Here is a 25,585-nt window from a genome sequence, read left to right on the forward strand (position 1 = left end):
AAGTAAACAAGGGGGCGGGTCCAAGAGCTCCACCCCCTCGCTCAAACTGGCTTGGAAAGGCCTACTCCTTTCTCCATATTGTGTACTGGCATCGAAGCCAAAGAGATGCCATTTTGCTCGAGGGCACGGGCAAGGCCGGTCAGCTGCGGCCATGTTAATGCGGGGCAGTCCCATCTCTCTGCGGGGCGCGAAAGCAAGGTCCTAGAAGAGAGAAACGGTTAAAGAAAAAGGTGAGAGGAGCTGTACATCACACGAGGCCCCGAAGGACTCGGGTTAACGGGATGAAGCCGTCAGTATCCCCGGGGACGGAGCGGTCCCAGACGAATTCCTGAGTCACCGTCGAGAGAAAGCGTTCTGAGCCGCCATATTGAAGCTGGGCAAACCGAAGCAAGAAAGGATGCCATGTTGGATCTTTGCCAGCCTTGGTGCTGAGGGGGCTAGGTTGGAGAGAGAGCCCATATGTACATTATGGGCAAATGATGCCAGGCTGGTTGCCATGTCATTAACGGGCCCTGCTTTCCACCAGTTCTGTGGAAGAGGTTATTATGGGGGAGGGACGTTAGGTCGTTTGCATTAGTATACTGTGGTCCTGAGTGTGCGTGTGCATTTTCCCCATATTTCTTGGGGAAATGTTTCCGAGCAAGCTGAAGCTTTTTTTTTCACCATCTTTCTTATGGGCACCCTGCCGTCGTCATTGCTCCACTGTGATTCGGCGAAGCCCCCGTGGCCGCCATGTTGGTCTCGGGCAGCCGAGATAAGGGAGGCGGAGTGTGCAGAGTGGAGGCGGGCCAACCATGCGGAAGTGACGCAAGGCACCGCCATGTCTTTTGAGGGCGGCGACGGTGCCGGGCCGGCCATGCTGGCTACGGGCACGTGAGTGGAGGCGGCGTTGTGAACCGCGGTGTGGGGAGAATTTGGCCGTCCGGAGGAGAGGGGTGCTGGGAGGGCGAGCCGCTCGCGGGAGGAGTATAGCCAGCGTAGGTCAGAGGGCAGAAATCGCCCAGTGACCCTACGCTGAGCGCTGGAAAGGTGTCGCCCGCGGGAACCGTCGTGTCTGACCCGAGGCAACGCTTAGACAGCCTTATCCTCCGGTCTCTAGACCCACTAGGATCTTTACTTTGGCCGTGGACCATGTCCACAGGGTCGGGGGGTTACTCGGTGGGGCTTCGGGGCGCCCCTCACCCGTCCAAAGGCGGGACTTCCGGTCCTGGCCCCCACCTGGGCGGGCTTTCCTGTTTTCTTCCTAGAGAAGTGGGTCTTTCCCTGGACCCCCTGGCGAAATGGGGATTCTGAGCGGTAGAGAAAGACCCCGGACATTCACCTGCCCCCGGCCACTGGGTGCATCCTCGAGTTCCTCCCACCTTGGGGCGGGGGAGGGGTTTACTTCCAGTTTGACAGGTGGTGGGAGGGGACTTCGCTAGCATCCCTCATTCCTTGGGGGGCTTTTCCTCTTTCCTCATCTCTTCCTGGAGTCACTTTCCTCACTTCATCTCCTCACCTCATCCTAAAAGGTCAATCACCTTACCTGTCCCTTCCTCCTCCTGTGGAGGACAGGTCTTACCTCCCTCTCTCCCTAATCTTAAACACCTCCATTTGGGGGGAGGGAGGATCTTCCATCTCTAAGCTCCGTGGAAGATACAGAACTTCCTCCGGAAGCTGAAGGAGTGGGAGACTCTCCTGTGGGGTACTTGGCTTGGTTACTCTCCTGTTGGTCCTGGCAACTCTCCTGTTGGGTAACTGACACCAGAGAGCTCCCAAGCCTTGGCAGAGAGAGCTGCGTGAGTCACCCTTCTCCTCTTTGAGGTGTGTGGGACCCTCATGACCCACTCACCCCCACTTCACTCTTTTCAGCTATTCTAAGCTATAGGAGTTTGATCTGCTCTTAGAGATGTTGTCTAAGAAAGGAGTTGAATCTTGGTGTCCCAAGGGAGTGAGAGCCCCCTGGCCTAGCACTACAAGGCTTTGTGACATTGGACCAGTCATTTCCCTGCCCTGAGCCTCAGTTTCCTCCATCAGATGGGGCTGACCCAAGGAGTGGCTGTGAGACCCTGTGCAGCTCCCAATTCTGTTGGCTTTTGGAGTCAGGCAGACAGCAGTCTCACCCACTTCTGCCCTTTCTAGCTGTGTGCCTTCTGGTCAGTGCCTTAAGCTCTCTGAGCCTCATTTTTCCCATCTGGACTAGGAGATCATAAATCTTTCCCCATAAGGTAGGCAGGATGGCATTTGGGATTAAGAGCAGGTTGCCAGATCCAGGTCCCAGCTGTCCATCTCTCTAGCTAAATGACCCCGGGCAAGATACTGAATCTCCCCAGGCCTCCATTTGCAACTGTAAAATGGGGTGATCATAGCTCCTCCCTCACAGGGGTGGTGGGAGGGTGGAATGAGATTGTTGATGACACCCTCGGGTCCCTGCCTAGCCTGTGGGAGGTGTGGTATAAACCTGCTTCAGGGTCTGTCAGGACTGGTACTGGTTGTGCCTCACTGCAAGGGCTTTGTACTCGGTGAGCTTCAACTGTCTCATATGTAAGGTAACAGCTCCCACCTTTGTGGGTCAGGTAGCAGGGGAGATGACAGGTGCAGAGCCCCTGCACAGAGTAGGTGCTTAGGAAACACTGGCTTCTATGATCTTGAGTCACAAAGGGCCTGCGAATCGAAATCAAACTTCTGTGACCCTAGAGGGCTAGATCACGGCCCTGCTTGAATCCCTGCAGTGACGGGGAGCTTGCTGCCTCTCTGCGGAGGCTCCTCAGCGGCCCAGCAGGCCCAGCTCAACCACTGGTTTACAGGGAGAAGACAGGCACAGAGAAGGCCATTCAGTGGTGCAAGGTCACACAGCAGTCAGGGCAGGAAGCCAGGCCCCTTGTCCCTTGTTCCTCTCACCTTGTAAGGAGATGGATCCAAGCAGACTGTCTGCTTAGGGCTGACCTGTCCTGGGGCCACAGATCACTGACCTTGGGTTGCTCATATTCTGATGGAGGAGGCAGCCAGAGGTACAGCTGTCACAAGCTCGTGTGACATGAGCTATAGTGGAGGTAGCCCAAGGCATTGTGGGTCTAGGGAAGGCATCTGATCCCTACTGCGGGTCAGGGAAGACTTCCAGAGGACCTGCCGGAACAGTCTTGTAGGAAGTGCGAGAGCTTTGTGGGCAGAGGACAGCTGGCACCCCATTTTCTGCTCGACCCCCGCTCTCTGAGACCTACCATGTCCTGGGCAAGGCTGGTGTCTCAGAGATGAATCTGACGTCCACACTGGCTGGGGAAATGGATGTGGATCCAGGCAGTGCTCCCCAGAGGGATATGTGCTAGAATGGGGGTCACTCAGACATTGTGGGAGCTCACAGGTGGGGAGGGGCCAACCTGAGCTCTGGGTGAGTGCAGGAGTGACAAGTACATGGAGGACAAGTGGTCCCGGTAGAGGGGGTCCACCTTGACTGAAGGAGCGTGTAAGGATATGAGGCCGGGGGCAGGCCCTCCAGCGCCGGGCTAAGGGGCTGTGACCTTGTCCTGGGGATGCGGGGGAGGAGCAGAGGCAGCTGCAGGGGTAGAAGGACCCCCTGGGGGGCTGTGTGCCAGCTGGACTGGAGGCTGGGGCAATGGTCCAGGGCAGCACCGTCCATCAGAAATATGATCTGAGCCACCTGTATGATTTCAAATCTTGTATGAGCCACATTAAAAAAGTGGAAAGAAAACAGATGACATTCACTTTCACCCTATATTTTATTTAGTCAGCGTAAATAAATGTGATCATTTCAACATTTAATCAACTTCAGATTGCTCATGAGATATCTTACATCCTACCCTTTTGTGCTAAGTCTTGCAAACCCCGTGTGGATTTCACACTCGTGGCACCTCTCACTTTGGATCAGTTACAGCTCAAGTGCTCCCTAGTCACGTGTAGCTGATGGCTTCCATGTTGGACAGGGCAGGGCCAAGAGGAGAGAGCTGGGCTGCGGGGATGAGGGATGGGGCTGGGGGGAAGATGCGGAGCTCAGCTGGGATCAGGTGGAGAGGAGAGGTGGGGGTGGAGTCCAGGGACTGGTGGACACACGGGGCTGGGTGTGGACGGTGAAGTCAGTGAAGCCTCAGCCCACTGTGTCGTGCTCTGCCCCGCAGGGCGCGGATGGCGTCGGGGCGCCCCGAGGAGCTGTGGGAGGCCGTGGTGGGGGCTGCCGAGCGCTTCCGGGCCCGGACGGGCACGGAGCTGGTGCTGCTGACGGCTGCGCCCCCCCCGCCCCCCCGTCCGGGCCCCTGCGCCTATGCAGCCCACGGTCGAGGGGCCCTGGCCGAGGCTGCCCGCCGCTGCCTCCATGACATCGCCCTGGCCCACCGGGCAGCCGCCACCGCCCGGCCCCCCATGCCCCCACCAGCACCGCAGCCGCCCAGCCCTGCACGGAGCCCACCTCGGCCTACCCTGAACAGGGAGGAAGATGAGGAGGATGAGGACGAGCCAACGGAGATAGAGACCTCTGGGGAGCGGCTGGGTGTCAGCGATAATGGAGGTGAGAAGGACAGGGGCAGGGGCCGGGGGGGGTCCTGGTAAGTTGCCTCCTCAGTGGGTTTTTCTGGAGGGGTACAGCTGGCCTGTCTCTGAGCCCTAATGTTCATGTAAGCTGCAGCCTTGCCTGTGACTCACTCTGTGACCTTGAGCAAGTCATTTCTCTTCTCTGAGCTTCAGTTTCCTTCCATCGTGTCTGAGAGCCAGCTCTGTGCTGGGAGACGCTGGGCACAGAGAAAGCCAACTTGGGGTCTTTTCTCTAGGGACTCTGGGTCTGGCCAAGGAATTGGAGTCCTGACATGAAGCAGTGCCCTGTGGAGGCCATGGCGGGGGAGGGAGCCTCCTGAGCCAGGAGCATGAGTAGAACAGAATTGTTTCCAAATCTGGGGTGCCTAATGCCTGTGAGAGCAAAGACAGGAGTTAAAGAGGAGTCAGGGGTACAAGCAACAGCTGAAGAAGCAACTGGCTGCATTGGTGGAAACGTGGAGGTTGGATGCTTCCCAGAGACTGCGCTGTAACATTAGGGCTTTGAAGAGTGAGTAGGAGTTCTCCGGCAGTGGGTGGGTGGGGGACTCAATAAGTAGTTACTCATTTGTTACTGTTACTACCAACGGCTGACTTCCTCACTGTTGCTGGAGAAACCCTCATAGGATTAAGGGCACAGACTCGAGCCAGGTGGCCTGGGTTCAAATCCTGGTGACACCACTTACTAGATTTGGGACTAAGCGCAAGTGAGTTAATCTCTCTGTGCCTCCAGGTCCCCGTTTGTCAAACAGGGATCATAATCATCTCATATTTCTCTCAGCCTGTATTTTGAGTCGGTTCATCCCAAACAGATCTTACAGATTTCATGTTCGTCCAGCCAGTTGCTTTCACCTGGGGATGTACCAGATAGAGAGAAACTGGATTTATTTCTGCCGAAGGCCAGTCAGATAACCAGGGGAAAGGTGTTCGTGGCAGAGGGAATAATTATTCCAGAAGCCCCGAGGCTTGCAAGGGCCTGGCCAGTGTGGGGAACAGAGAGGCGGTGGCAGTGGCCGGAGTCTCGAGCGCATGGAGTCCAGCGGGACTCAACTGATCCGGGCCTCTAATGCCATCCACAGGACTCTTTGTGATGGATGAGGATACCACGCTCCAGGACCTGCCCCCCTTCTGCGAGTCAGACCCTGAGAGCACGGACGGTGAGTGTCACAGGCTGTCCCCATCCCTGGAGAGGGGGGTGGGGAGCTGGGAGGAAGGCAGCTGAAGACAGAGGCTGAAGTCCACCTTCTCTCCCAGATGGCAGCCTGAGCGAGGAGACCCCCGCTGGGCCCCCAGCCTACTCAGTGCCCCCAGCCTCAGCCCTGCCCACACAGCAGTACGCCAAGTCCCTGCCCGTGTCCGTGCCCGTCTGGGCCTTCAAGGAGAAGAGGACAGAAGCTCGGTCATCTGATGAGGAGAACGGGCCGGTGAGGGGCAAATGGGAGGTGGGGAGGAGGGTGTCAGGAAGGGCTCAGAGCTCTCTCCTCCAGGAAGCCCTCGGACGTGGATGCCACGTTTCTCAGGATTGATCCTCCCCTCCTACTCATAAGGCTGGCTCTTGGGCTAGAGCGCTGCAGTTTTAACTATCACAGCCTTGTAATGTGCCCCAGTGCCTTGTAGAGAAAGCAGCCTCTAATTTCCAGGAACAGTACCGTTTATAGAATACGTGGTCTGCGCAGGGCACAAGTATTTTAGTATCCCCTCCAGATTGGGAAACTGAGGCTCAGAGGGGTCAGATCACCTTCCACCCTCACCCCACATATTGCTGGCCCCTCCTGGAATTTGTGCCACCTCCCTTGTCCTCTGTTCCTCCCTCCCACACTGTCCTACACATGGAGTTCCTGGGCTGGCCTGGGTGGGTCCTTATCTCCCATCACTAAAGCTCCCTGAAGCAGAGGGGAAACTGAGGCACTGAGAATACACATGACTTCCTGAGACTCAGCCCGTAAGGGGCAGCGCTGGGATTGGAACCTAGCTTACTTCTGGAAAAGAGCTATGGACTTGCAGGGAGGAGGCCTTGCATCCCATGGTTCCCCCTCCCTATGACACCTCACAGTGTCCTCATTTATAGACTAGCAGGGTCCATCAGCTGCTGCTGTCCTTGTTTATCACTGGTGGAAACACAGTTAATTAACTGAACCTTTGAGGCCTGAGTGCTGGGTCCTGGGCTGGCCTCTGAGAGGGCCCGGGTCCAGCTTCTGTTCGTGGCCTCTCCCATTCCGCTGGGCGTTAGGCCCAGCTCAGGGTGACAGGGGCCTTAAGGGAAGTAGTGCTAGGGCTGGGGCTGCAGGCAGAATGACAGGACCCCTCCTCAGTGGAGACTGACAGTGAGAGGGCTCCTTTCTCTACAGCGCTGGTGACATGGTCGTTCACCCTTCTTTAGCAATCACTGTGCTGATTATCTCAGAGCCTGTTATCAGCCCCGTTTTTCCGAGGGGAGACTGAAACCTAAGGAGGTAAAATCCCTGTTGACAGCTAGTGGGTGGCAGAAGCCTGATTAGAACCTGACTGAATCCCGAACCCGGATCCTTAGACGTGAGACCCTCTGGGTGCACACAGCCGTGATGGTCAGCAGACAGGCAGCACTTCCACTATGTGGAAGGACGGCGGTGAGACAGGCCTTTGTGTGTGCACATAGGAGGCGGAGAATGGGGGGGAGGAGAGGGGCGGGAAGGCTCTTTGAGGAGGTGGTGTTTTGAGTTGGGTGGCAGAGCCCTAAATGGAGCAGGACAGGGTGAAGGGCCTTCCTGGCCGTAGGCATCGCAGGGGCAAAAGTGCTAGGAGAGGACCTGGAGCCCAGGGTGTAGGCTCTGACCCCGGCCGTATCGCCGTTCCCGCAGCCCTCCTCGCCGGACCTGGACCGTATCGCGGCGAGCATGCGCGCGCTGGTGTTGCGGGAGGCCGAGGACACTCAGGTCTTCGGGGACCTGCCGCGGCCACGGCTCAACACCAGCGACTTCCAGAAGCTGAAGCGGAAATACTGAGGTCCAGGGAGCTTCCCGGCCCGGCGTCCGCCCCACCCCCACACTACACCCCTGCCCCGCCCCCGGGGCCCGCCAATCCGAGTCAGATCCGGGACCGGCCTCCCGGGCCACCAGGATTGACCAGCCCCTGCCAACCCCCGCCGCCCTTCCAGCCCACGACCGCTCCCGCGCGGATGAGCGATGCCTGTGCAGTTTCCCGATTGGGTCTGTTTTCTCTCTGCCCAGCGACAGATTCTTTCTATTAAGGGATTGTCTCGCTCCTCGATCGGGACGTGGCTAGTTGGCCAACTTCGTCGTTTTCCGCCTAGCAACAAGGGCTTTGCTCGCACGGCATTGGCTCCATTCCTGAAAGAGCACAGTCAAGCTCCAGGATTGGGTAGTGGCCCTCGACTTCAGCACGGTGAATGGGCAGCTCCTTCACTTGATTGGCTCGAACACTGTAAAGGGCTTGACCAATCTCCCGAGAGAGCCATCACCCTTCCTGAGTTCCCCCGCCTGATTGGTTCCACTTCTGGGGGCGTGGCCAACCCTCTTCCTGTGCCCAGGATTGGCCTGTGGCCTTAAATTTACGTTCTTTACACTACTGGGGCTGGGGTCGTCTTTTGCCGAAGTCCTGACAATTGTCCCTCTGGCCCCCCTCAGGGATGGCCCGATCCTGTTCCTGCGTTTGACACCCTCTCATTGGTTCCATCCCACAACAGCCTGCCAATCAAACCCGTCCTTGCATCCAGGACGTTACCAGCTCCCGCCCCTCTCCCCCCACCCCCACAGGTGCCTTAAAGGGCCCTCGTCCACCCAAGGTGGGGGGCAGGGGGCCTCACTCTCCGGCCCTGGTGTGGGGGAGAGAGTGGGGGGTGGGGATCGGGAGTTGGGAGGGGCGCTCTGAGATTAAAGAGTTTTACCTCTGACAAATGAGTCTGAGGTGTGTTGTGGGTATTCATTTAACATTTTCTGAAGCCAAATTAGCAGCGTCTCATTGCTTCTCAGTGCAACGCTGGGAATTGGACTCGTCCCCATTTTACGAACAAGAAAAGAGAGGTTCATGGGGTGGGAGGAAGGATTCCATTCCTTCCTCGTATGATCGTGGAGTCCCAATCTTCAGGGCTTTGAGTGTTGGGATCGGAATAGTTTAATGAGTCAGTCTCCTGAGCCCACATAGTGCCCAGGAAAGCCAGGAACCTCCAGCTGAGGCCGGGAGTTTTCTGACTAACGTAAGACAGCTGGAGGTTAGAGAACAAATGGCTCCTGGTCCGAAGATGTAAACGCGGAATCCCCATGTCCCATCAGACCACCACCAATGGAATGCTAACAACAGACAAAACTTAGGGCAAACTATCACCTAGACACTTTTATAAGTTATTTACATGTACTAACTCATTTAATCTTCCTAGTAACCCCACAAAGTGGAAACGATTATCCCCACACTGTAGATGAGAAAACTGCAGCATCCAGGGTAGGGTTGCTGTCGGGGCGGGGTTTCTTCGACTGACAATAATCGTAACGAGAATCTCCTCCCGCTATAACTGTCTCCGGCAAAGGGAATGAAAATTAGAGTTCAACGTGGAAAGAGGAAAAAATGTGTGAACAGGGAATCTACCCCCCCTACTGGCCTGCGTCTCATACTGCATCAGGAGAGACGAAGGTCAGACCAGCGGAGGGACCTTAGGAGCACTGTGTCTGGGAAAGGGCGGGGCTTACGGCAGGCGGAGCCAAATGCCCCGCCCACTTTGATAGGACGAGCCATTTCCGTCCGCGGAGAAACAGAGGCAGTAGCCGGCCGAGTTGCGAGCAGAGCGCCTCCGGCAGGCCCTCCCTGGTCGGAAGCGGCGAGTGAGCCAAGCGGCGGGCAAGGGTGAGCGTGGGGCCGAAGCGAGTGCGCGAGAGTTTCTCGGCCTTTGCCGTGGGAAGTTGGAGTCCGGGGTCCCGGAGGGAAGGAGTGGGGCGTTATCGCCTGGGAAACGGCGCGAGCCCCAGGCCAACGAGTGGGTGGGATTTCCGGAGCCTTTAGCTGATGAAGGGAATTTCTGGTGTAGAGTGCGAGAGGAGGCGGGACTTCCTTTAGCAACTGAGGGCTGCCACTCAAACCTATTTACCTACTTTCCTTTAGGCCGGCTCCCAGGATGGCCAGGGTGGAGGCCCAGGGCCGCCTGTGGCTGGAGAGCCCCCCTGGGGGAGCGCCTCCCATCTTCCTGCCCTTGGGTGGGCAAGCCCTGGTGCTGGGCCGAGGACCCTTGACGCAGGTTACCGACCGGAAGTGCTCCAGAAACCAAGGTGGGCAGGGAGGAGCCTGAGCTGGAGGGGGTGTGGTCCGCTTCAGGAGCGGGAACACAGTCAATGGGAAAGGTAGTCCAGGAATTGCGTGGTGCAACCAGTCCTGAAGTTGGTAGGTGGCATGTGGGGAGCACAGGAAGAAAAAGGTTGTGCCTTACCTGGAACTAGCCAGACACCTTGGGCGGGAGCGGATGGAGTCAATCCCGAGACACTTTGTCACTGGGCAGAGGATACTCACAGGCCACCGGGAAGGCTTGAATCAGGCCACGACCCTTGTCAAGGAGAGAGCCGATCCTACGGAGAAAAGTGCATATTGCTAAGCAGAGATGGGTGGTAGAGGGCCAAGCCCAGAACCTGCATCTTGCCAAGGTCTGCGTTGTCAAGGAGAAGCCAATTCTATACGGAAAAATACCTGCCCTGCCCCTAGGCGAGGACCAGTGACACAGGCAGTCGTTAAGGCCTTTATCTGGGTACTGCATGTCAAGGAGTGAGCCAATTCTACTTAGAAATAAACTGATTCCTCCTGCCGGATGGGTGCTGTAGCCCCATACTGTGGTCTGAAGCTGGCCATGCTCCCCAGTAAGGAGGGAAGCAGTCACACAAGGATTCAAATCCTGACTCCACCCCCTCAATCCTCAGTGGAGCTGGTCGCTGACCCTGAGACTCGGACGGTGGCAGTGAAACAGGTACCAGTTCGTTAGCAAGGGGCCTGGGGGTGGAGTGGGGGTGGGGGGTGTGGAGAATCGCTACCCAGCGGGGAACAGGCCCAACTGGGAAAATCTGATTCTGGGAGGGGAACAGGTGTGCCTGTTTCAGTGGGGTAAACATCCATACCCATTTAAATTGGGTAAGACTGGATGCTTATAACCTTCCCAGAGCCCTGATTGGTGGTACAGGGTGAGGAGGCGGGACTTAGGGGTCTGATTGGCTGGTGGAGAAAGGCGAGTCTTTTTCCGGGTTATTTGATTGGAGGAGGTTGCCGCTGGGGGTGGAGCCAGTTCCAGTCCTCCCCCTCTCTCTACAGCTGGGAGTTAACCCCTCAACTGCCGGGACTCAGGAGCTGAGAACAGGGTTGGAGGGTTCTCTGGGGGTGGGGGACACGCTGTATTTGGTCAATGGCCTCCACCCGCTGACCCTGCGCTGGGAAGAGGCTCACACGCCAGAATCCCAGCCAGACACTCCACCAGGCACCCCTCCTGTGGCCCCGGAGGAGGAGGAGGAGGAGGAGGATGAACAGCAGAAAAAGCGGATAAGGAAGTCATCCCCTGGCTGGGAGAGCTTCCAGAAGCTGCTAGTGTTCACGGCACCTGGTGTGAAGCCCCGGGGCAAGGTGAGGCCCAAGCTGAGCGCTGAGGGAGCACAGCCCCTTATATGCAGTTAACACCCAAACAAAACTTAGCTCCTGTTTGGATTTTCATGGCTCTTAGCCGTCCGAGGTGAAAAAGGCCAGGGGAAGAGGCTGGGTCGGATATAAAACCCATTTTAAAGATTGGAATACTGAGGGGCTCCAGAGGAATAGGAGATAGTAGAGTGAAGATTTCACTCTCTGAACTCAGCGTCCGAGATACATCTTTGCTGTGCCTTGTCCTTACATAAGATGTGTAGGCCCGCTGTGACTCAGTTTCTCCATCTGTAAGGGGTGGGTGGTAATAGTCCCCAGCTTGCAGGGTTGATGTGAACCAGCCTGTGAGTGAGGGGGATCAGAGGTGTAACAGTGCCGTTCTTCCTCTTTTCTGGGTAACGCCAGGTGGCCGGTTTTGATCTGGATGGGACCCTCATCACCACACGTTCTGGGAAGGTCTTTCCCACTGGCCCCAGTGACTGGAGGTGATAAGAGACAGGAGGAGGGGGTGGGTGAGGTGCACTCCGGGCCCCACGTCACGTTGCTCTTCCACGCCCGCCCTAGGATCTTGTACCGAGAGATTCCACAGAAGCTCCGGGAACTGGCTGCCGAGGGTTACAAGGTGTGTGTGCGCGTGCGCGCGTGGTGGCGGGTTCACAGGGCAGGTCCGGGCCTGATGAGGAGGGCGCCGGCTGACACCTGTCCGCTTCCCAGCTGGTGATCTTCACCAACCAGATGGGCATTGGACGCGGGAAGCTGCCAGCGGAGTTGTTCAAGGCCAAGGTGGAGGCTGTGGTGGAGAAGCTGGGGGTCCCCTTTCAGGTATGGCTGTAAGGGAGGCTGAAGGGCTATGTGGAGGGACAGAGACTCTGAGATGGGGGCGGTGGGGGGGGAACCTGGTAGGTGAGGGGGGCGGGCACAGGGACCCAGAGAGAAGGGAACAGAGACAGTGAGATGGGACAGAGGAGGGAACAGAGACCCAGGGAGAAGGTATGACATGGTGAGCCAGTTGTAGAGGTGGGGGGAACAGAGACCCTGGGTGAGTGGGGTGTGGGCCCCAGGTGGGGTTATGCTGACAAACCCATTGTAAGTGGCAAGTTCCAGGGCACCAGGCGCTCTCCTTGGATTGGTGAGGTTCTGGGTAGCATCCTTGGGACCCATGTGCCCTTGAAGGACTCTGGGTGCTGGAGGAGGAGCCAAGGATGGTGTCTAACCTCTGCCCCACCCACAGGTCTTGGTGGCCACGCACGCAGGCTTGTACCGGAAGCCGGTGATCGGCATGTGGGACCACCTGCAGGGGCAGGTGAGCTTCGGACTTCCAGTGGCTCTCCTCCCTCTGCGGCCCCTTGCTCTCTGCCCTGCCTCCCCACTCTGGGTCTCTGGTGCATGACCTTCCTCTCATCCCCTACCCTAGCCTGGCCTTCTCAGTTCCTTTGCTGTCGTGTCCTAGTGTTGATATGTGAGGCCGGTGCTCACAAACTGTGAAAAACAGTGGTGGAGAGAGAAGTCGCTCATGGATCCATTCATTCGTTTGGGTGTGCGTTTGTTCTGAAGTTCAGCAGCTTCTTGAGCTGAAAATATTAGTGAACAAGACAAACCTGCCTGCTGCCAGATCAGGGAAGGTGCATTGACAGATATGTGGAATAGCAGAGTGCGGATAAGGCAGGGTGTTGCTTTATCTACGGAGCTCAGCGAAATCCTCTCTGAGGTGCCCTTGAGTAAAGATACAAAGCTGCTGAGGGAGGGAGCCATGTGTGTATCTGAGGGAAGAGTGGTCCAGGTAGGAGTAACGCCAAGTGCAAGGGTCCTGAGGTGGGACCGAGCCTGGTGTGCTCATGGGCAGTGAGGAGGCCCGTGTGGCTGTACCTGAGCGGGTGAGGGGGAAAGTGAGGGGTATGAGGTCAGAGAGCAGGGGTCAGGCTCTCAGGCTTCGTGGGCCACAGTGAGGTGGCCACCGGGAGGATTGGGAGGAGAGCGTCCGGAGCCGCGGTAAGTGGGAACTTGCGCCCTCTGGCGGCCGTTTGGGGAACAGACGGGCGAAAGTGGAAGCCGGGAGACCCGGAAGGAGTGACCGAATATTCTAGAGACATGCTGGTGGCCAGGATCGAGTTGGTGGTGCCGGCAAAGGGGGTGAGAAGTGGCCGGAGGGCGGGGCCGACAGGATTCACTGATGGATTGGGTGTGGAGCATAAGAGGTTAGAGATAGGCCTCCTGTGGGGCACAGACCAAGCTGAGCATCCGGCAGGACCCGTTAGTGCCCTGGGGGGACAGATGTGTGAATAGGTTCTTTACTGCCAGTTGTCTATCACCTGTCCCTCCCCAGGCCAACGAGGGCGTGCCCATCTCCATCGGGGACAGCGTCTTTGTGGGAGGTAAGGGCCTGGGGGTGGGGAAATGTGTGGGTCCGCAGGGCTGATGCAGGTAGGCTGGGGACCCCTGTCCCCAAGGTTCCTGGTGGAGACGGGTTTGTATCCTCCATGTGTTCCAGATGCAGCTGGACGCCCAGCCAACTGGGCCCCTGGGCGCAAGAAGAAAGACTTCTCTTGCGCTGACCGCCTGGTGAGGCTCGCTCTACCCTGTCCCTGCCCACCCCACCCCCCAGCCCAGCCACTACCCAGTCTGATGTGTGCCCTTGCCCCCAGTTTGCCCTCAACCTGGGCCTGCCTTTCGCCACGCCAGAGGAGTTCTTTCTGAAATGGCCCATGGCCCGCTTCGAGCTCCCAGCCTTTGACCCGGTGAGGCCCGCGGCGCGGGCTGGGGGCAGAGTGGGGGACATGCAGGGATGGGGAGGGCATCTCGCTCATCATGTCTGCCCCTCCCAGAGGACCGTCTCCTGCTCTGGGCCTCTCTGCCTCCCCGAGTCCAGCTCCCTCTTAAGCTCAGACCCCGAGGTGGTTGTCGCCGTGGGATTTCCTGGGGGTGAGACTCCTGCCCCTCAAAAGCCCCAGCTCTGCTCCGACTTCTCAGGCCCCCACTAATGCTGCGCCCTTCACAGCTGGGAAGTCCACCTTCCTCCAGGAGCATCTCGTGTCGGCCGGATACGTCCACGTGAACAGGGTAGGACATCCGCAGCCCCTCCGCCCCCACCCCCGAGAGCTGTCCTCTAGGTCTCTGCTCCCCCTGCATCTGTCCTTCTCTTTCCGGCTCTGCCCCCTGCCCCCAGGTCCTCTCTCCAGGTCCCTGCCCCCCTCTCCCTGCCTTTCCCCGCTACCCTGGATCCCTAACCCCTCTGTCTCTGGGTCTTCCTCTCTGGTTCTCTGTCCCCCTGGGTCTCCTGGCCCCCATCCGTGACCTCTTTCTGGGTCCCCCAGGACACTCTGGGCTCATGGCAGCGCTGCGTGACCACGTGCGAGGCGGCCCTGAAGCAAAGGAAACGGGTCGTGATTGACAACACGAACCCGGACATCCAGAGCCGAGCCAGGTACCGGGGTCCCAGGGGTGGCCTCTGTAGGGTGGGCCCCGGGCCCTTTGCCAGCCCCCCACTTCCCCGGCCCCCACAGGTACATCAAGTGTGCCCGAGACGCAGGCGTCCCCTGCCGCTGCTTCCTCTTCAGCACCACCCTGGAGCAGGCACGCCACAACAACCGGGTGAGCCGGCCTCCGCCTCCCCAGCCCCCCACAACATCCCGCCTGCCCCCCACCCCCTCGCCCCAGCCTGGCCAGCCTGACCTCCGCCCCCCGCAGTTCCGGGACATGACGGACTCCTCTCACATCCCCGTGACCGACATCGTCATTTACGGCTACAGGTAGGCGCCGCGGGCGGGGAGGGACGCCAGGTTGAGCCTGTATGTTGGGCCTCACCTCCACCCACCACCCTCTGCCGCCAGGAAGCAGCTCGAGGCCCCCACGCTGGCCGAAGGCTTCTCCGCCATCCTGGAGATCCCGTTCCGGATCCACGTGGCGCCGCAGCTCGAGCGGCTGTACCGCCAGTTCTCAGAGGGCTGAGCCAACGCCCACCCCCACCTGCTCCCCACCCCACAATAAATGCTGTTTTTCTTCATGTTTGACCAGCATTTTGCTCCCAGCCGGGCTAGGAGCACAGACCCACTGGCCTGGTCTCCCAGGAAGGCACTGCTGGCAACTTTGCCTCAAACTAAACCCTCAGCCCACCTTGGGGACAACTGCATCTCGCGGACGGGGGTTTCGGCTTCTCCAGCCTGCGGCTGCTGGCGCTCCAGATAGGCGCCAGGGCATCCTGGCTGGCAGGGCCCGAGTGGAGTTCGCTGCACGCAGCTGCCAGCTGCAGAGCAAGCCCGGAGTTTTAGCAAGACTGACCCGGGGCCAAGAGCTGGAGCTCCGATTCCGTGAGAAATGAGGTGCTCTGCATGCTGGACTTGAACCCCAGGGCTATGGCCTGGACCTGCAGCAGCGAGGGGCGCCTGAGAGCCCGGCCAGGCCTGCCGCGTGCCACCAGTGCCAGAGGACTGGAACCGGCCTGGCATTGCCTTGTGTTTGCTTCCAGCTAAGTGAGGCTTGTGGAACCCGCAGGACAAGGAGGGCAGCCTGGCAACGCCGGGAGTCGGGGGATGGACCCCAGGAGCAGCCGGCCAGCTGTGGAAAGACTGGAAGACACGGCCCAGCAAGCACCTTGCAGACCTGGCAGCTCCGTGAACTGCAGCTTCCCCTCCTGGCTCAGGTGACAGTGATCTCAGAGGTGACCCCTCTCCTGCGAATGGTAGAAATGCACACTCCCAGGCCTCAGCCGTGTCAACACTCGGGGGTGGGCCCAGCCATCAGCCCCCGGGGACGGCACTCGGGTCTGAGGACAGCTGCTGTTGGGAGGGGCCTGGCCTCTCCCGAGCCAGGGTGCCTGGACAGAGCACAGTGGCCAAAGGGCTTTTAAAAGGTTTTATTGGGGAAACGTACAAGGGTGGGGACTGTCCTTGGAGATATCTCAGGACGCTGTCCTCCATCTCACTGGGCAGTTGCAGTCCCCACAGGCCTCTGCTCAGAAGCATCTGACCTGGGGGCAGGGGGCATAGTGGGAGGGACTGGACAGGTGAGGCTCCAGGGCCCCGGGCACAAGAAGAGCCTCTCCCTGCCCTCCCTGCCCCTGACTGGAAACTCCTGCTCCTGTCGCCGCCTGGTGGGGAGCGGGGCTGGAGTTTCCCAGGAGACCTGGGACCATGGGGGATGTGCGTGCCTCTCTCTCTGCTCTGGTCTTCTCAAGGCTAGGGTCACACTACTTCCCGAACCCCAGGCAGTTCCCAGGGTCCATCCTGTCCTTGGCCCAGCTTCCACTCACCAGTCTCGGCGGGGCCTCGTCTGTGGCTCCTGGAGAGGCCCAGCCCGGCGGGGTGGCCCCTACCCCCCCATCTGTGCGAGAGGAAGCCAGGGAGGAGTCAGCGCGGGGTGGGGTGGGGGGGAGGGGACCGAGGCCCCGGCAGCGGCGCTCGCTCACCCCACGCTGCTGCTGCTCCTGCTCCAGGTTCCGCTGCAGGACCTGCTGCTGATTGGCGATGACGCGCCGGATGCCGTTGACGAAGTTGCTCTGGTCGTGGGGGATGAGGCCGATGAAGATCTTCTTCTCAGAGGAGTACAGGAGCATGAGCACGCGGATCTCGCACGAGGCCTTGTAGGAAAAGTGCACGCAGCCGGCCTGGCGGTGTGGAGCACAGTGTCACGGGCGGGCCCTCAGCGCAGACGCTCCTCCCCATTGAGACACGGGCGCAAACCGCACGGGTCAGCGCCCTGGCAGACGGGCACCACGGAGCACGCTGGGCCTTCCCAGCCGCCGTCCTCAGCCCTGTCAACACTCCCACAGGACACCAGAGGTGCCTGCGCAAGGACCAGTGAGTGGGCTCTACAGCTGAGCCCAGGAGGCTGCCCGACGAGCTCCAGCGAGACTGTGGCCCCCACGCCGGCCAGCCAGTACCCAGGGTGCCCACGGGACCAGCCACGGCCGTGACCGCGACCACGCAGGAAGGCCACGGCGGGGGAGAAACACCAGGGGCCAATCTGGCCCCAGGAGGCCGGGCACCAGGGCTCCGTCCACTCTGCGACCCCCGGGCCAGCTGAGGGCGGGGAAGCTGGGCGGCGCTGATCCACTGCGATGCCGCCGTCACCGCGGCTTGGGACATGGCTCAGCGTCACAGCGACCGCAGTGCCGACAGGCACCAATCGCTCCCTGACGCCTTTCACAGGATCCTCTCTCCAGGGCCCAGGGGTCACCGTCCCCATCTTACAGGTGAGCAAACCCAGGCTGAGAGCTCGGGGACTCGCAGGCCCCCAGAGCCAGAAGGGGTTATGCCTGCCCTCGGGCCTGTGTGCCACTGCAGGGGCCAGTGCTGACAGGCATCGAGGAGGAAGCCCCTCACAGCACCCCCGAGCCAACAGCCGAGGGAAGCCCGAGTGCGCCGAGGGAGCACCGGCCATGTCCTCGAGGCCTTAGTTTCCCTGAGGGAATCCTGCTTTTAAACTCTTAAATAACCAGCCCCTCAAATGCACAGTGGCACAGCCATGATGACTTCGGCTGACTTAGAAACATTACGCTAATTCGAGGACAGCTATGACCTGGTACAGCAAACACCCACAAAGCGGACACAGACAGCTGCGGCTTCAGAAGCACGAGGGCCAAGCTCCTCACTTCACAGATGGAGAGACCGAGGCCCGCAGAGAGGGGAGAACTGGCCAAGGCCCACCAGCAGGTGAGCACCAGGGGCTTTCAGAGCTCGCTCCGGCTGGAGGCAGGCAGATGCCCTGCCTGGTGAGGGCCTTGGGAGCCTCAGGTTTTCCACCCTGTCCCCGGGGAAAGGAGCAAGAGGAAGGCGGCAGGTAAGAACCTGGGAGCAGAGTCGACGCGTGGGGTGATGTCAGCCTCAGCTGAGTAAACCCAGACAGAGCAGGGGGGGACAGCCCCGGGGGCCCAAACCAGACTTGGTCCAAGTTCCCGCCCAGCACTTGCCAGCACAGCCTCCGAGCCTCAGTTTCCCCATCTGTAAAATGGGGTCAGGATGGCCCAGAGCCCCAGGGGAGCCAATGTCCAGGCACAGAGCCAACACGCCTTCCCCACGGCTACCATCACACCCGGCCAGTTTTGGGGAATCGTCCGCTCTTAATCTCATTTCAGTTTTTAAACACCAAGCGGCTCTGGCTCTGTCTGTCCCACCATCAGCCCGGCCCTGGGCCCCACCAGCCCACTCACAAAGCCGTTGTCCATGATCCGGCACAGGCTCTTCAGCGTCTCCAGGTCCTTGGTGAAGTGGAACTGCACCAGGCGGGAGTTCCGGAAGAGCGGCACCAGGGTGGTCTGCAGGGAGGCCCCGAGGTGGCTGGGCCAGGCGCCAGGGCCCCGCAGCCCCTCATGCCCACACGTCGGCAGGCCCTGCCCCGCCTACCACCACTTGCTGGACAGGCAGCCTCCCCCAGGGCCCCAAGGTCGAGGCAAGCCAAGTGCCCCCTTCCCCACTCACCAGCAGCTGCTGCGGGATGAGCTGCATGTACAGCTTCCGCGGCCACTGCTCGGTCCTCCTGCAGGGATGCGGGGACGAGGGTCAGGAGGCCAGGTCTCACCGAGATGCCGCCCCCGCCCCCTGCCCGACACTCACAGGATCTCCCCTTGGTTCACGTAGATGTGCGACGGCAGCCACCTCTTAGACCGACTGTTAGGCTCAGGCCTGGGCTTTTGGGGGGTAAGAAGAGGGGAGCCGTCAGGAGTGGGAGGATGCCCTGGTCCTGAGGTCACCCAGGCCCGCCCAGGGCTCACCTCCTGCCACTCCATGACTCCACTCCATGCCAGGAACTTGTTGTTGACCATCTGGACAGGGCCCGCGACGCCACCAGGTCCCACTGCCTGGGGAGGAGACAGGTGGGCTGGTGCCCCAGGAGTTCCCCGAAGAACGCTGCCCAGACCCCTCCACGCCCCCAGTCCGTCAGTCCCAAGCTTATCTACCTGCTGCCCCCAGGGCCCAGCCTGGCCCGGCCCGGCCTCTAGTCTGCCCACAGGCCCAGAGGATTCCCCAGAGCGGGCCCTGCCCCTCACAGCACACCCCATGCCCTGGGCCAAGCCCCTGCCATCAGCCTGGGGGACATGGCTCACAGGGTCTGCCTCTGAGAACTGGGCGGCTGTATAACTTGCCACACAAACTGGGACACTTTTGGGTGAAGGGGTCACTGAAGAGCTGGTAAGGTGTGAGCCAGGATTTGAGGTCACCCTCCTGCCACGAGTGTACCCTCCTGCCACGAGTGTGCCCGCCTGCCCATCCGCCTCCCTGCTCCCCATGGGCACCCCTCCTGCCGGGAACCACCCTGTCAGACCCCTCGACCCCCTCACCCTTCAAAGCCTCAGACACGTGTGGCGGCCAGGCCCAAGGGCACACCTGTTTGCGGGTGGTGATGACCTGCCGGATGGCATTGACGAAGCCGCTCTGGTCGTAGGGGATGAGGCCCATGAAGATCTTCTTCTTGGACGAGTACAGGAGCATGAGCACGCGCACCTCGCAGGGGGAGATGTGGGGGAAGAGCATGCAGCCCGCCTGTGGGTGGGGGTGGGGAGGGAACGATCATCACGGGACAGAAATCCTCAAGGTTAACACCAGGACCCTAAATGACTGCTGTGTAGCCAGAACATGTCGTTCTGGGAGCCTGTGAACGTGCACCCTGGTGTCCCCCCCACCGTGACTCTGGGGTCAGGACTGGGGCCCCATGTGCCGGGTGAGGATCCTGAGAGGGCTCCACCTGCCGCCCACGTGCCCCGAGGTCATCCCTGTCCTGTGGAGTTTGCTGCTGGGCCCCGCTGACAGAGGCCACCAGGCCCCGGGGGGTTAAGAGCACAAACGCAGGACCAGACTGCCTGGGAGTAACCCTGGCTCTGCTACCTCCTAGCTGTGTGACCTAAGGCAGGTCACCCCTGGACTTCAGTTTCCCCACTTGTAAAACAGCACAACAACGGCGCACAGAGTAAGCGCCACATAAACACTCATTACACAAGATGCTACTGCCTCCTTGGTGGGACTGCGGGAGAGCCTGAGCCTCACAGACGTCCCCACCTGGGGTGTCTAGACAGTGGGGCATGCGCGTTCTCAGCCCCGGGGTCCGCTGGCTCAGGGACCCCACCCCTGGCCTTCCTGGACCCACGTGCGGTCGGCCCTCCCGGAGCATAACCGGACAGGCCATGGAGGGCGCGTGCTGAGGTCCACCTTCCCTGCAGCCTGCGAGCCCCAGGCTCCAAGCAAACGGTGCTGAATGAAGGGGTGACCGGGCAGGCAAGAGACCCCACACCAGTCACAACCCAGAAGAAAAGGGGATCGCCCAGGCACTGAAGGGCAGCACACAGCGCCCCCCAGAGGCAGCAGCCAGGAGCTGGAGGGTGGTCTGTCCCAAAGGGGACCAGGAAAGGGAGAGGACCCCAGAGCTGAGTCCTCCAGGCCAACGACCTACTCCCACCTCAACCCAACCCTTTCCCAGTACCTGCCGTCCCACAGCCGGAGCCCTGGGGGGTGGGGGCAGCGGCTGAAGCCTGGGCCCAGACCTGAGAGGCTTGCAGGGACCACGCCCACCATGTCCTGTGTCTGAATCCCCAATTTAACAATCTCTCCAGCTTGCACTTCCTGAGCACTCACAACGCCCTCAAGTCACCACCTCAAGTGCTTTACTCACTCCTCCCAGTGGCCCCAGGACTGCAGATGAGGAAACTGAGTCCCAGCAGACCATCTCCACTGCTGGCTCCCTCTTTCCTCCAGGCCACCCCAAAATGCCAAGTCCCTGCCATGTGCTATGGCCCCAACAAGCTCCTGGGTCCCAGGAGGGCTGGCCCAGGCCTCTCCCTTCGCTCCCGTGCCCAGGGGTGGCTCCAGCTTGTCCGGGAGGCTGGCTGGGCTCCTCTGCTCTCCAGGGACAGGGATGCCCCCAGGAGAGGTCACCCGGACCCTGCCACCTGCCTTGGGTTGTCCCAGCAGAGCTCTGCCTCCCGCCGTACTTGGTCACCACGGTGCTTCCAAGGGGCCCTTCTCGCCCTATCCCCGGCCGTCCGCCCCCAGCACCCCTGCCCCACTCACAAAGCCGTTGCCCATGACGCGGCAGAGGCCCTTGAGAGAGTCGCAGTCTCTGTTGGTGAAGTGGAACTGCGCCAGCTGGGAGTTGCGGAACAGGGGGCCCAGGGTGGTCTGGGGGCGACAGGGGACAGCTGGGTCAGGGCCAGGCGGGTGCTCTGGGGCCAGGGCGGGCAGCAGAGGGTGGGGCCTCACCAGCAGCTGCTGCGGGATCAGCTGCATGATCAGCTTCTGCGGCCACTGGTCGGTCTCCCTGCAGGAAGAAGAGGGTCAGGGGAGCGGTCCTGCCACCCGCCCGCCCGCCCCCTGCCCACCACTCACAGGTTCTCGCCCTGGTTCACGTAGGCCTGGCAGGGGAGGGCCCGCTTCAGCTTCGCCGTGGAGTCCGAGTAGGGCCTGCGCTTCTGTGGTGGGAGCGGAGGGGTCACTGGACACAGCCCGGGTGCCCAGGCCTGCCCCCACCTGCAGGGGCAGAAGGGACCCCGGGGCCAGCCCCCAGCCCCCCGCAGACTCACAAGAGGACCTGACGTGGACGCTCACCTCCTGCCACTCGAGGACGCCGCTCCAGGCCAGCAGCTTGTTGCTGAGCCGGTGCTCACCCACGGCCAGGCCCCCGAGGGCGAGCCCGGGCGAGGAGGGCCCGATGGGACCCAGGGCCCCGAAGACCCGAGCACCTTGCTGTGGCAGAGGGAGTAGGGAAACTGAGGCTGAGGGGCCCGCTAGGGGAGCTGTCCCCCACATACCCCAGAAGGGACATCCCAACATTGAGACCCCGATCCCCAGCTGCGAAACCCCCAGGGCCATCTCCAACCCCTTTCTCCCAGGGTTGAGACCCTGAGTGGCTGACCCCCCGTGTCCTTTTCCTGCTGCCACCCCAGGACGCTTCCCCGCCCCAAGGCTACCTGTCACCTCAACACTGGCCCATGCAGGGTCCCTGAAAGCTACCAGTTGCTTCCCCTTCCAGACTTTGCTCCAGCTGTGCTCTCATCCTAGCGGGCCATCCCCCCCACCACGTTCCTCAGGAGATGCTCCCCACTCATCCTCCCAGTGCTGATCAATTTTTGATTCCTCTATTGAGATAACTCAGAAGCAGCTCTCTGGGGGTCCAGAGCCTCCCTGAAGCTCCCGCCACGACACACAAGCCAGCCTGGGCTGTGTCTGTCTGTCTGGCACACTGGTTTGCCCCATCCCATCCAAGCTCAAAACCCTTCCAAAGCTCCCCCAGGCCCTCAAGAGAAAATCCAGGGACTCCCCTGGTGGTCCGGTGGTAAAGAATCTGCCTTCCAATGCAGGGGACGCGGGTTCGATCCCTGGTCGGCGAACTAAGATCCCACATGCTGCGGGGCAACTAAACCTGCGTGCCACAACTGCTGCGCACGCGTGCCTCAAACTACAGAGCCCATGCGCTCTGGAGCCCGTGCACAACTAGAGAAGCCCGCGTGCCGCAACAAAATACCCCGCGTGCTGTGACTAAGACCCGGTGCAGCCGTAAAAATAAATAAGTAATTTAATTATTTTTTTAAAAAAATAAAAAAAGGAGAGAGAAAATCCAGACTCTCCTCTCTGGCTCCCGCCAACCTCCCCAGCCAGTTGCCCGCCTCCCCTAGCGCAGCCCAGGCTGCAGCCACATCAGGCTGACCACGGGGAGGCGGGAAGGAACCAGAACTCTCCAGGGAGGTGGGGACACATTTACAACAGGGAGCCTGACAACACCTGGAAGGGTCTCTCAAACACAACGTCTTGAGAGCATCTGCAAAACACCAGAAGTCCCAGCAATAAAGCCAAGGAAAGCTACACAATTTACTCACAAGGCACTCTCCAGTTATCTTTTTTTTAAACCCAAAACATCTCAAAGCAAACAAGGGAAGGCTTTGAAACAGCCTGACAGCAGGAAACCGGTGAAAACCCTCCTAATAGGTGCCTCCAGGCAGCAGAAAAAAAATGGTTGTTACTTTTCATTTCATTACTAATCAGTATTTTCCAAATTTCCTATAAAGCACACAGGTGTCTTCTGCCCCAGAATAACAACAGGCAGGAAAAACTGTATTTTGTAGGGGCTTAAAAAGCAAAATAAAAACCTGAGCAAGCACACTCTCCCCCTGGGCAGGAGACTCTGGGATTCAGGCAACCGTGAGAGATCAGGAAGAAGAGCAGAGAGCATCCTGGTGTAAGAACACGGTCGGAGCGTCCGAGACGGAGAAAGACTGTTGTAGCCCTGGGCGTGTAGGTTACCACAGCCAGAGCCCATAACGTCTGAGAAAACCAGTTAAATCACACACCTGGAGGAGACTTCGGGATCCAGGTGAACTCACTTTAGGGCCCAGTTAATGTGTGCACCAGGGACACCTGTTTAAACTCTGCTTGTGTCTGGAGCCCAGTCCGACTACGTTTTAACCTGGGTGTAAAAACCAGCGATGCTTAAGCTCAGGTCTCCCCGAAAGCAGGATGCGTGTCAAGGTGGAGGACCACGTTTAAGGGCTAGACCTGCGTGCAATCTTAAAGGAAATCTCACATCTGGGCAGGCGTGTGTAAAATGCCTCCCACACCTGTTCTGTTGCTCACTGCATAGGAAGCCTATTTAGTACCTGGAAGGAGAATGAAAGCTTTAAGATGTGCGTTTAAGGACCCAGGAGGCGCTTCTGAACAAGCAGACATGAACGCTAAGGAACGGAGAAGGCAATGGAGTGAAGGATGATGTTTAAGTTTAGGGAGGTGTTCCGAGTCCGGGTACCTGAATATAAGATCCGAGAAAACCTGTTTAAGGCTAGTGTGGAGCTGCCACAGCTCCCCGATACGCACAATGTTGGGGCAGGATATTTAAGAAGGAAGCTTGAGCGCCAGGTTAGGGTAAAACGCGCATCTGGGCAAGCGTATCACGGCTTGGCTGTGCGTGAAACGTCGGGATATGTAGATTTACAGCTCCAGAAAAACCTTAAGAGTTTTGACAAGTATGTGCATCTTTTAGGTCTCGGGAAGCATGTGTAACTTCGCGTACCTGCAAAGCTGGATGTTTATGTTTAAGATCTGGACTTACTTGGCGTACTGCCATCAGTAAGGGCATCCAACATCTGGGCGAGCGTGCAAATAAACCCTGGGCGCACACGCCACGGCCCCCGTACAGACGCGTGCGGGCCCGGGGAGAACGCCCCCGGGGGCAACACCTGGGCGCGCCAGTGCGAGACGCGGGGCCCTCTCGCCGCCGTCCCCCCAGCCCCCTCCCCCATTTCCAGATTTCCTGCCCGGAAAGCGAGCAACTTTCCAATTGGAAAAACAACAACGCACGCCGGCCGTCCGCCCGCCCCCCACCCCGCGTTTAAATCGGGTCGCGGAGTCAGCAGTAATTTGAGCCCTTCCCGCCCCCGTACCCCACCCTCGCCACCCCATCCCGAATGCGAAACAAAGGGGAGAGCCCGGCGCGTACCACCCAGGGGGGTTCACAGGGAAGCCGGCCCCAGGCGGGACCACCCTTCGGGTCACCGGAGAAACCCCCGATGCGGGAGTCCGCGGACAAAGGCGCCAGTCCGGGAAAGGGGCCGGCGGGGGCGGGGCTGTGGAAAGCTCTGGAAAAAGGGCGGGGGGCTCACCATGGGAGGGGCCGAGCGAGCCCGGATCCGCGGCGGCTGCGGGCCCCGGGGGCTGGCTGGCCAGGAGCGCGAGCGGGCGGCGCGCACCGTGAGGTGCCGCAGGGGGCGGCCGCGACCCCCGAGGGGGCCCCCAGCGCCGGAGCGGTGTGGGGCACGGCGCGGACGGACCATGGCTGGTGCAGGCCGAGCGAGCTGGGGGCTCCACCGACTGAGAGGCGCGGGCGCGGGCGCGCGGCTTAGGGGGAGACAGGCTGGGCTGTACCAAGCGCGGGGGACGCACCGCCGGAGACGGTCGCTGTGGCCAAACCACTGCGGCGAGCAGGGGAGTGCGGCGCGTACCAATAGCGTCCGCAAGGGGGCGTGGCCGGGGTGTACCAAAATAGGGCTGGGGGAGCCCCGGGAAAAGGGTGTGTGGGGCGGGGAATACGGCAATTGGAAGATACTATGGGTCGCTCGAGCACGGAGGGGAGGAACTGAGAGGACGTGAGAGAAACCACTTCGGGGGGCGCGGCTGGAAACACAGACCGAAGGGTGACCGGAGGAGATGAACGTAGAGGGTGATACCAAGTGGGCTGGGGGGGGTGGCAGGGGAGACCGTGCCCCGAGACCCAGACCTGCGGAGCCGGGAGCATCAAGACATGTAAGGAAAAGGAGGAATAATAGGCCTAGGGGCCAGGGAACCTACCTAGAAGTTCGGGAATACGGGTCGTACAAGGCCTAAGGAGAGGACTTAGGGTTTGAAGACAGTGACGTGGCTAGGTGGGCAGGGGACCACAACTCCCAGCGGCCGCCGGGCGGCGTGGGCGGAGCCAGAAACCCCAGGAGACGCCGCCGGTCACAGCTGCGTGCCCATTGGTCCCCGGGCCCTAGGCTCCGCCTGCCTCCCTCTGCATCTTCTTG

General features: G+C 60.1%; 3 protein-coding genes across 9 annotated transcripts; 2 read left to right on the plus strand and 1 right to left on the minus strand.

Moving 5' to 3' along the window:
- The first annotated feature begins 76 nt into the window (after positions 1-76).
- Positions 77-8,414, plus strand: AKT1S1 (AKT1 substrate 1). Of its 2 annotated transcripts, none has more exons than XM_067719378.1 (5): positions 77-230; positions 4,113-4,498; positions 5,598-5,675; positions 5,773-5,942; positions 7,356-8,414. In XM_067719378.1, exons 2-5 carry the CDS (start codon positions 4,120-4,122, stop codon positions 7,497-7,499), a joined length of 771 nt encoding a protein of 256 aa, XP_067575479.1. In that variant the 5' UTR covers positions 77-230; positions 4,113-4,119; the 3' UTR covers positions 7,500-8,414. The 2 variants fall into 2 exon arrangements, with proteins under 2 accessions (XP_067575479.1, XP_067575478.1); XM_067719377.1 differs by lacking the exon at positions 77-230 and adding an exon at positions 519-873.
- A 131-nt stretch (positions 8,415-8,545) lies between these two features.
- On the plus strand, positions 8,546-20,044 carry PNKP (polynucleotide kinase 3'-phosphatase). 6 transcript variants are annotated; one of them, XR_010939100.1, is made up of 18 exons: positions 8,546-9,351; positions 9,607-9,770; positions 10,410-10,456; positions 10,795-11,100; positions 11,518-11,597; positions 11,677-11,734; positions 11,827-11,934; positions 12,344-12,415; positions 13,436-13,484; positions 13,601-13,671; positions 13,755-13,847; positions 13,935-14,031; positions 14,108-14,169; positions 14,424-14,700; positions 14,797-14,858; positions 14,940-15,748; positions 16,541-17,759; positions 18,182-20,044. XR_010939100.1 is itself a non-coding variant. In XM_067719339.1 (17 exons), the coding sequence occupies exons 1-17, from the start codon at positions 9,041-9,043 to the stop codon at positions 15,055-15,057; spliced, it is 1,896 nt and encodes a 631-aa protein (XP_067575440.1). In that variant the 5' UTR covers positions 8,546-9,040; the 3' UTR covers positions 15,058-15,112. The 6 variants fall into 6 exon arrangements, 2 of the variants coding, with proteins under 2 accessions (XP_067575440.1, XP_067575441.1); XR_010939101.1 differs by having other exon boundaries at positions 16,541-17,299; positions 17,391-18,195; XR_010939102.1 differs by having other exon boundaries at positions 16,541-17,299; positions 17,562-18,195.
- On the minus strand, positions 15,947-25,002 carry PTOV1 (PTOV1 extended AT-hook containing adaptor protein). The gene is made up of 13 exons (XM_067719376.1): positions 24,686-25,002; positions 21,642-21,779; positions 21,423-21,505; positions 21,297-21,354; positions 21,108-21,215; positions 19,431-19,586; positions 18,818-18,904; positions 18,660-18,733; positions 18,525-18,582; positions 18,257-18,361; positions 16,514-16,711; positions 16,358-16,428; positions 15,947-16,075 (listed from the first exon to the last, which is right to left on the minus strand). The coding sequence occupies exons 1-12, from the start codon at positions 24,854-24,856 to the stop codon at positions 16,417-16,419; spliced, it is 1,248 nt and encodes a 415-aa protein (XP_067575477.1). The 5' UTR covers positions 24,857-25,002; the 3' UTR covers positions 15,947-16,075; positions 16,358-16,416.
- Positions 25,003-25,585: the final 583 nt, after the last annotated feature.

The sequence above is a fragment of the Pseudorca crassidens genome, chromosome 20 (assembly GCF_039906515.1).
Source record: "Pseudorca crassidens isolate mPseCra1 chromosome 20, mPseCra1.hap1, whole genome shotgun sequence".
In the NCBI taxonomy this organism is placed as follows: domain Eukaryota; kingdom Metazoa; phylum Chordata; class Mammalia; order Artiodactyla; family Delphinidae; genus Pseudorca; species Pseudorca crassidens.

Bases quoted from the DNA above. Each gene is read 5' to 3' on its own strand.
- AKT1S1 (XM_067719377.1), top strand. From the start codon at position 674: ATGGGCACCCTGCCGTCGTCATTGCTCCACTGTGATTCGGCGAAGCCC. The intron at 874-4,112 runs GTGAGTGGAGGC...TCTGCCCCGCAG, and splicing joins GCCATGCTGGCTACGGGCAC to GGCGCGGATGGCGTCGGGGC. The intron at 5,943-7,355 runs GTGAGGGGCAAA...CCGTTCCCGCAG, and splicing joins CTGATGAGGAGAACGGGCCG to CCCTCCTCGCCGGACCTGGA.
- PNKP (XM_067719339.1), top strand. From the start codon at position 9,041: ATGAAAATTAGAGTTCAACGTGGAAAGAGGAAAAAATGTGTGAACAGG. The intron at 9,771-10,409 runs GTGGGCAGGGAG...CTCAATCCTCAG, and splicing joins GAAGTGCTCCAGAAACCAAG to TGGAGCTGGTCGCTGACCCT. The intron at 10,457-10,794 runs GTACCAGTTCGT...CTCTCTCTACAG, and splicing joins GGACGGTGGCAGTGAAACAG to CTGGGAGTTAACCCCTCAAC.
- PTOV1 (XM_067719376.1), bottom strand. From the start codon at position 24,856: ATGGTCCGTCCGCGCCGTGCCCCACACCGCTCCGGCGCTGGGGGCCCC. The intron at 21,780-24,685 runs GTGAGCCCCCCG...CCTCTGCCACAG, and splicing joins CTCGCTCGGCCCCTCCCATG to CAAGGTGCTCGGGTCTTCGG. The intron at 19,587-21,107 runs GTGAGTGGGGCA...CCCCACCCACAG, and splicing joins GCGTCATGGGCAACGGCTTT to GCGGGCTGCATGCTCTTCCC.